The sequence below is a fragment of the Limulus polyphemus genome, unplaced genomic scaffold (assembly GCF_000517525.1).
Source record: "Limulus polyphemus unplaced genomic scaffold, Limulus_polyphemus-2.1.2 Scaffold8122, whole genome shotgun sequence".
In the NCBI taxonomy this organism is placed as follows: Eukaryota; Metazoa; Arthropoda; class Merostomata; order Xiphosura; family Limulidae; genus Limulus; species Limulus polyphemus.
This window is the reverse complement of record NW_013673732.1, coordinates 22,743-32,456: the sequence shown is the minus strand read 5'-3', so window position 1 is coordinate 32,456 and position 9,714 is coordinate 22,743. Positions and strand designations below refer to the sequence as shown.

General features: G+C 33.4%; 1 protein-coding gene and 1 long non-coding RNA gene across 2 annotated transcripts; both read right to left on the bottom strand.

Annotated features, from left to right (window-relative positions):
* Positions 1-638: 638 nt before the first annotated feature.
* Positions 639-3,690, bottom strand: LOC111083079. Its single transcript, XM_022379326.1, has 3 exons — positions 3,666-3,690; positions 2,214-2,416; positions 639-1,022 (listed from the first exon to the last, which is right to left on the bottom strand). The coding sequence occupies exons 1-3, from the start codon at positions 3,688-3,690 to the stop codon at positions 675-677; spliced, it is 576 nt and encodes a 191-aa protein (XP_022235034.1). The 3' UTR covers positions 639-674.
* Positions 3,691-3,745: 55 nt separating this feature from the next.
* LOC111083078 lies at positions 3,746-5,349 on the bottom strand. Its single transcript, XR_002608784.1, has 2 exons — positions 5,200-5,349; positions 3,746-3,806 (listed from the first exon to the last, which is right to left on the bottom strand). It is a non-coding gene; the product is annotated as an uncharacterized LOC111083078 (long non-coding RNA).
* Between the last annotated feature and the right edge of the window lie 4,365 nt (positions 5,350-9,714).

The window sequence follows — 9,714 nt, the reverse complement described above, 5'->3', positions numbered from 1 at the left end:
CATTTCTCACTTACAACGTTAACGTAATACAAGACCGATAAAACATTTCTCTCTTACAACGTTAACGGAATACAAGACCGATAAAGCATTTCTCACTTAAAACGTTAACCTAATACAGGACCAATAAAACATTTCTCACTTACAACGTTAACGTAATACAAGACCGATAAAACATTTCTCTCTTACAACGTTAACGTAATACAGGACCAATAAAACATTTCCCACTTACAACGTTAACGTAATACAAGACTGATAAAATATTTCTCTCTTACAACGTTAACGGAATATAAAACCGAGAAAACATTTCTCACCTACAACGTTAACGTAATACAAGACCGATAAAGCATTTCTCTCTTACAACGTTAACGGAATATAAAAACCGATAAAGCATTTCTCACTTACAACGTTAACGTAATACAGGACCAATAAAACATTTCCCACTTACAACGTTAACGTATTACAAGACTGATAAAAACATTTCTCTCTTACAACGTTAACGTATTACAAGACCGATAAAACGATTCTCGCTTACAACGTTACCGTAATACAAGACTGACTTGATGTGACTACCACACACACAAAAAGTATGTATGTTTAAAGCCTATACATTCAAAATAATGTCATAAAAAAGTTTTCTCTGACTGATTCTCGGTAAAAATATTTTCTTCGCAAATCTAAAGGATCTTTTCAACTTTACTAACAGAACCCACCTCCACCGAAGCTGTGGACTTTCTATTTTCCTTGATAAAGTTCATCTTGGCAGAAATGGTGAAGAACAGTATCTTTATTTTGATCGTGATTTCTACTTCAACTCTGGTTTTCTCGTCATTAAACTCCATACTAACCAACAGTATCTCTTCCCCACCCACAACGATCTCGCTCAGATATAGCGAAGTCAGGCTGTCATCTGGGAGAGGAGGCCCTCTTGCGTCTCGCAGGGAAATAACTCCAGTTTGTAACCGATATTTTGACATCCACATTACTGATTTCCGAGTGGTCTGCTTAGTCACAGCTACCTTCACCTGTTCAGAATGAAATTACTTTACCCAATTATAATAACCCATATGTGCAGTAAAAATAACTTGTTCATTTTACATATCATAAAACAATGCAGTTGGTAAGATTGTTTCACATCTTCTGGTGCTCATTCTTACTTCGTTTTTATTACATTTTTAAAAGAGTTTAATTTGCTCTGATGTTGCCTGATGACTGTAACTAGAATAGAAAACATAATAGCCATCTAATTTTCATAACAATTGTCTAAATTTTAAATACACAAACTTTTGAGAAGAGGGTACACAAAGTATGCTTAATTATGAGCCTATTATGAATTGCCTAAACGTAGGTGTGACGTACCCTAGGAAACTGTTTAGTATTAATATAAGTAAAACCCGACAGTTAATGTAATATCCAGTATTAGTAACAGTAATATCGAACAACTGATATAAGTAATATCCAATAATTAATAACTAATACCCAACAATTAATATCTGTAATCTATATAAATAAACGTTAATATGTGTGTGTATCTGCTCCTTACAAGGCTTACACGCTTCCACATTTCTTGATCAACCAGCATGAAACTTGACACAGTGATACAGGATGGCATGAAGAAGGCCAAAAGTTGGACCCCCATCTAATTTCATATCGATAGAATCCTTGAAAACAGTATGTCTTTCTTTTCAGTGTTGGTACCTTTATGTATTTTATTGCACTTTTAATGTATATTATGTTAAGATAAAAATAGAAGCACAATTTCCTATCTTTTGTTACAAACGGGTTTATATTTCACCTGTTCAACAGACGGGTACTCCAGCTAGTATCCAATAATAGTGACAGTAATACCCAACAAGCCCCCCCCCCCCAGTAACACAGCGGTATGTCTGCGGACTTACAACGCTAGAATCCGGGTTTCGATACAGATAGCCAATTGTGTAGCTTTGTGCTTAACTTCAAAAACAAAAAATAAAACAAATACCCAACAATTAATATAAGTAATATCCAATAATTAATAACAGTAACACCTAACAATTAATATAAGTAATATCCAATAATTAATAACAGTAACACCTAACAATTAATATAAGTAATATCCAGTAATTAATAACAGTAACACCCAACAATTAATATAAGCCAAGGCACACAACAAGCTGCTGTTCAGTTGATGCCAAGTTCAATACAAGAAACAGTTATTTCACGCTATACCTACTCACCTTGACACTAACCCCAACAAGACCCATCACACCCACACTGAGTCCAATAGCTCCGGCTCCATGAGTAAGAATATCTTCAACCGTCTCTACACGACGCACTTCCACTTCAAACTCCGACTGTGGAATAAATTCTTCTCGGCCTGTGAACTTCACACTTGGTTCCTCACTAAACACTAACTGATATTGTGGTTCCTCACTAAACACTAACTGATATTGTGTTAAATCACAGCACAATATCAGTCAGTGTTTAGTGACGTGGCCTGTGAACTTCACATTGCTGTGATTTAACACAATATCAGTTAGTGTTTAGTGAGGAACCACAATATCAGTCAGTGTTTAGTGACGCGGCCTGTGATTTAACACAATATCAGTCAGTGTTTAGTAAGGAACCACAATATCAGTCAGTGTTTAGTGACGCGGCCTGTGAACTTCACATTGCCGTGATTTAACACAATATCAGTTAGTGTTTAGTGAGAAGCCTACTGAATAACTGATTCTGAAATACAACTAGATGTACTTTTGCAGGGTTCCCAAAAGTGTTCTGTTTCAAGAGTAAATAAAACCAAAATTAAGATTAACAAATATTTTTATTTCTTGCTTTTCAAGTTCATATGTCATGCTGTGTTGTAGCCTACAGAGTAAGTAATTTTTCTCGTGATTCATGGCATGCACACGTTTTACTGACGTCACGACAGTACAAATTGCAACGTTAAGCGTCCCTTATGTGACGTCATTTTAGTACCTACTGACTGACTGACAAATAACGTATTACTATATAGTGGTGCGAGTGGTTAAAACAGGTGACCCCCTCCAGGCGGCCTTCGATCTCCTTTTGAAGAAATAATAGCAACTTTTTAAATGTAACACTTTTGAATTAATTAAAACCATCAGTTACTTTCAAGTATGTGAGAAGAACAAGAAATTGTCACGCGTATGTATTACAGTAATGGTACACTACCTTAAGGAGTGACATAGTATGATCTCTATGCGAGTAATGGTGAATTCATACAGAAATTTTTCCAAGATGTCTACCTAACTTGAGGTATCTTTAAACACAAAAAGGAAGGTAAAGAAAACCCCCTCATGCAAGCAAAAACAACCATCAGAAGACTATGATGTCTTTAAAATATATTTAGGTAAAAACCTGTGTTTACAAGAGCTCTAAACAAAACTATCGCTGATTATACAAAGCAAAAATCACTTAACCCTAATATTTGCCCTGACGCATTTTTATCACATTTTATCTCAATATTTCCAGAAAGTTGATACGCCTTTTTTTTTTTACAAGCTGATTTTCAAATAACTCAAGCAGTTTATCCTATTAATCAAAATTTACATGTATTTTTTTTAGAATATTCTGCAAGGATAAGTTGTGAATTATTGAAACTATTTACTTTTTTTATCATTACAAGTATACTTTGTATACATTTTATAACTGAAATAAAAACTTACCACTTAATCCGTTCTGTAGATCCATTTGTAAATGTGACGTCACGTTCAGGACAATCCCCTAATCGTAAATTTGTTTTATATTTTTCTTTATAATCTTCTGCTGGCACAGCTATGTCGCGACCAAGTGAAACAACAGAAGTTCTGTTCAGCAAATATATATATATGTTATTCGTTAAGTAAAAAATATGATTCCGCATATATCATAATAACTGTATACGTGTCTTATAAAATTTAATTTATTTGTATGACTTTTGAAACACCAATAATTTGACTGACATGGAGTACACATAGATCAAAGATAAAGATAGTGACAGGCTATATATGAGTATTTTTATTATAGCTGTAAATGTATATGATGTTGTAGTTGACTAGTGGTACCCCATTTAATGTGTGTATTCATGTCTAAACTATCAACAAATAATTCTGTTAACATCTAACAGTATCACTGTTATCATACTAACACCAACTGCCTCTAGCTCTGTTAGTACACACTCAACATATTAGCACTGTGAAGTTAACATCTAATGATATCTTTCTTATCATACTATGCTAATAGTCTCATTCCATAGTTAATAAGTAACAGTATCTTGGTTAGTATACAGTCAACATATTAACACCCCTTAATTAGCAACAATGTCTCTATTAGCATACTATAAAAGCATTAATACCTCACAGTTAACATTTAACAATATATTTGTTAATTTAATTATTAATATATTAACACCTTATAATGAGCAACTATTGTTGGCATGGTGACAACACGTTAACAGCCCATAGTCAACAGTCAGTGTTTGTTTTCAGTTACTTGACCGATCAGCCATGAAATTATATAAATATGTTTATTTTTATGTTAAAATAGTGCATTATAGCTATAAACGTGGCCTTCAAGTTATCACTGTATTCGAGCTTGTAAATATGTTAAAGGAGAAATAAACTAATTTGTTAACGTAACGTGGACTAGACTTTGAATTATTTTCACCAAATACTTCAAAGGATTTTGTTTGTTTGTTTGTTTTTAATTATGCACAAAGCTCCACAAGGGATATCTGTGCTCTGCCCACCACGGGTATCGAAACCCGGTTTCTAGCGTTGTAAGTCTGCAGACATACAGCTGTGCCACTGGGGGGCACTTCAAAGGAACTCGTCAACGAAAGAACAACGTTACAGTAAATGTTTGAATCAAACAACTATTTAACGATCTACCCGAATGGATCCCATCGGTCAACAATAAAACTAAAATATCAATGGAACAGATAAAATAACATATTGTGTTTGGAGAACTGCTGTAAAATCATTGCATAAATTATGTAGTGTTTCACTAGACGTGTGTCACTTAGATGTCCATTAAAATCGTGTAACGTAAAATATTTTTAAAAACCACAAGTTTGAAGGAAAAGTGTTAATGATTACTAAACAACTCAATAACAATATAGTGTTTGAACAGCTTGTAAAATTACCGGTGAAATAAAATTAAAACATAAAGCTTATGCATTATGCTATTTATGAAAAAAAACAAAAAAACATTGAAACTCACATGCAATGACTAAGCAAACAGACCACTCCGTATGTCAACAGGAATTGTCTGTGTTTCTGTTGTTGGTGTATCAATCTCAAACCAGTCAACATCTTGGTAACTCAACTTAAAAAATCCCTCAGTATCAAGATACATCCGTGTCAGCACCTGACAGATGGCGTTTGAGACAGTTTTTTTTTTTCTGCATTAATCACAAGATTAAAGCGGTAGCTGAATAGCAGTGCTTATCTGAATAGCAGATGGATATTCTGGTTTTGTTCAAAAGCTAACGAAACAAAATGTATATATATTGTAAAATTAGTATCTCTGAAAATGGGAATTAAAGATAAAGTAAATTAATGAATACCGGATATTTCAAACAAATGCTTAAACATTTTAAGTGATTTTTTTCGCAAATATTAGGCCTATTAACTTCTAATGATTCGCCAGTTTACGGAATTTAAACTGTAACATGATATATATTTGATATAAATACGTTTAAAACTTATGACAAAACTTGTTGTTCTTAGCGAATTTCTCTTCATACTAAGTCATCTGTTTTAAAGCAAAACTACACAATAAGCTATCTGTACTCTGTCCTCTACGAGGGCGCCCCCAATGGCACAGTGGTATGTCTGCGGACTTACAACGCTAGAAACCGGGTTTTGATACCCTTGGTGGGCAGGGCATAGATAGCCCATCGTGTAACTTTGTGCTTAATTCAAAACAAATAAACCTTTACGAGGAATCGAACCCCATATTTTAGCGTTGTAAGTCCGTAAACTTATCGCTGACCCACTAGGGGACGCTACATGTCTCGCCATCTTTTTGATATTTGTTTGTAATTAAGCACAAAGCTACACAATGGGCTATCTGTGCTCTGCCCACTACGGGTATAGAAACCCGGATTCTAGCGTTGTAAGTCTGCAGACATACCGCTGTGCCACTTGGGGATTTTGATTTATGTATACTATTTCTTTGGACTAAAGTGAGTTATAATATATAAGATAATATTATAGAAGTATGCTTCCTCTTTAGTACTTCAACCGAAATGTATTGTTTAGATGCCAAGAAAGAAGTATCTGAAAATAGCAAATTACGATTTTATTCTTACGTCATCTGATAAGCTGCGACTGATAACAAAATACTATCAGGTGTTCATTTCCCATATTTATCTCGTCGAAGCTCAGTTGGTACTGTTACGACAACGCAGGTCACGTGACGCTCGTATCACGCCACTTCCTTCTCGAACCTTCATGAAATGTCGGGAGACTACTAGATTGGGGTAGTCTTGTATATATATACGACCGGCTAAGAAGCAACGTAAGGTAATGAGTAAGAATATTGTTGAGCACGTGAGAAGTTCGTTGTGAATTATAGCGTTTGTTATAGAGCGACTGTTGAAACTAAGTGTATCGCAAAGTTGTATTCAGAAAGAATAAACCAGTTTTATTTAAGAAAGGACTTGTATCGGTAAAGTTTCTTCGGGAAGAATTTTTACGGAAAATTAACTAACGAACGGAGACGTAACAGTACTTTCCGAGAAAACTCGAGCTCTACATTATGATTTTGTTCAAGTGCGTCTGCAGAAAAAACAATTAGGGGGTCAAGTAACTCAAGTTTGAAAAAATTATGAAATCGAAATACAAATACCTTATGATTTTCCAATAATGATTTTACATATCTAGTAATTTTTTTTTGAAAATCCAGGGAGGTCAAGTAACCCCCCTTCCTGCGGGCGCCCATGATTTTGTTTATTACCACATTAATACCGTTATCATGATCACGTGTTAAGATAAAGTAACCGAGACAACCAAGGGACGCATCTAGTAGGTAGATCCTTGCATGCTAGGGAAGTAAGTAATACGTCTCTACAAGAGGATTTTAACATCGGATTTCTTGTTTTATTTTATTGCTAAACTAGAGTATAGTTAATAATGCAGTAGCAGAAGCATTGCTAAACATAATTTTATTGGCAAATCTTTTTCGTAAAACATTTTTTCTCTTTTTTTTTTCCTGAATAATGTATTCCTACAAGGTCCTGAAACTTCTCCACACTATATCTCCCATTAGCTTAATGGTAAGCTTCAAGGCTTGTAACAATAGAATTATAGGTTTGATTCCTTTAGTGATATCATCAAATAACACTCATTATACAAAAAAAACTAGAGACGATGATTTTTAAAAGTTTAAAAATGAATATTTTTTTCTAACAAAACTAAAAAAAGGCCCTTAAAGGAGGGCTTTATCATAAATTTAGCATTACAATGTTCTAACGATTTCTCTGTTTTCAACAGTATTGTTTCGTCACTAGTATGTCAAACTCTGATCTTTCCTGGTGGAGATTTACACTAACCTATAGACATTGTAATACACCCTTGAGTTGTTCATTATCCTGTCGAAAATTTATTAGACTTTTAAAGTTGCAACAATACCTTTAAAAAACCAATATAAGAATAAACGATCTTGCTTTTTTTGAGAAAATTAAAAACCATTGCTCAGACTTTCATTGTGAAAACATTAAGTTCATTCTGACTCTTTCAAAACAATATGTATAAATTTAAATTTATTTCTGAGTAAGATTAATAACGTTTTATTAAACAAGGCAATGTTTCAGTTTCCTGAGAAAACATATATTGTAACAAAATATGTTTCCTTATTAAACAAGGCAATTTTGAGAAGACTCTTCAAGAAATTACTAATTTTCTTCGGTGAAGAAACGCCAAAACATGTTTGAACACTAACTTAACTTCTCTGTGATCCTTATTATAGAACTACAGTATCGAATATGTATTTAGTCTAAAACCAAAAACTGTTGACTACAGAATTTGACCATTAAAACGTAAAACTATTAATCTGTAAAAGTATCAAACTAATTAAGAGTATATACTCATTTCTTAAAAATAATACTTAACCATAACATTCAACACTTGAGGGTGGGGTGTAAATTCCTAAAAATTGTCGACAGCTTAGAGCAGAATGTGGCTTAATGGTTGACATATCGAAGTACGGATTCAAAAGTCCAGCGTTCGAGACGTGATGCCTCTAAATACGATCCGCACATTCAGCTGTGGTTCCGTTATAAAAGAAACTGTGTGACAGATTTATTATTATATATTTATTTTAATATCGATGTTTGTTTGAATTAAATTTATATTTAGAATTGTATATATGTAACTTATACTGTTAAATATGTATTGCGAAACTCCCGCCTATTCTCTAAAGTTGTAGAATGTTCTCGAGTGTAAGAATCAACAATATATGTGTGTACGTAAACGCTAGTGCTAGCGTCAGTATTGTTACGTAAACTGAAATTTCGATAAAACTCTCCACACGCTTATAAATATAACCAACGCTATGGTGTGCTATAGTCGAACATTACAAATCATTCAACTTCAGAGGATTCCCATTGGACATTAGTACTTTTACGAAAACGTCATCGGTAGGAGAAATCAGCGTGTGATCAGTGAAGACCACAGAGCTAGCTAGCTCCCTATTAAGTGAATTGTACCTACGTCAACTCGAAATTAACTCTCTCATCGTGAATCCTCGATAAGACATCAAGGAAGTTCCAGATTAGAAAGAAGACTTTGTACTGCTTGTAAGTTTGTGAAACTTTTGTATATAAATCATTGTTTGTAGTAGCTGTTTGTAATAACTGTTATTGTAAATTGTATTAATGTTTGTATATTAAAACATATTTGTATAAAACAAAGAAAATTGTGTGCATCAATTTTGTTGGCAAATATCGTAAATTGGATACATATCGGAATTTATTTAACTACTAAATCTAAATTACAATTTAACTCAGTTTTAGGCTATTAGAAATTGTAATACATAGCAATCGTCAATGCCGTTATTCGGTTCAAAGATCTCTGATTGTTATTTTAAAATTACCTGTCCAATTACCTCATATGGTACCATTCAGCTAGAAAATTTGAATTTTCACGACAACTTCAATATTCGCGACAGAGCGATTTATGATCGACTCGACAATTCGCAGTATTTGTTTGCAACAAGCAACATCAGATGGTGTTATTAAAAGGTTAAGCATCAATATAATTAATCACTTAGCGCCATAATTCGTAATATTAACTACTGACAGTTTTGATGATTAGTTATAAAAATTGTTGTAATTTGGCGATTGGATTATAACTATTAAAACAAGATTACAATTCGTAACAATGTAAGCTTGAAAACAGTATATATATATATATATAGGTAAAAGTGTAATAAAATTCAAAAACGGACATTTGAAAGTGGTATTTTTCTTTCTTATAAAAGTATGTATATATATAGCAAAGTTGCTACTTTTGAACTAGCGAACAGTCAACATTTATGGTTTGAGTGTCATTCTTATAAAGTACTCACAGTTGTATTTTGTGATATTGCACGGATTCGAACTCCGGTTCCGACACCTAGAAATATATCACAGAACTAGCCCGCGCTCTCTAATAAAAGAGATCCCAATTAAATTATTGAAATATATTTATCACGTGATTAATTATTTTTAAGTGTCGATCTAAAAGGAAAGCC

Coding starts and splice junctions, on each gene's coding strand:
- LOC111083079 (XM_022379326.1), bottom strand. CDS start 3,690: ATGGATCTACAGAACGGATTAAGTG. Junction 2,417..3,665: donor TCTACAGAACGGATTAAGTG/GTAAGTTTTTAT, acceptor AATATCAGTTAG/TGTTTAGTGAGGAACCACAA. Junction 1,023..2,213: donor TTGTTGGGGTTAGTGTCAAG/GTGAGTAGGTAT, acceptor CATTCTGAACAG/GTGAAGGTAGCTGTGACTAA.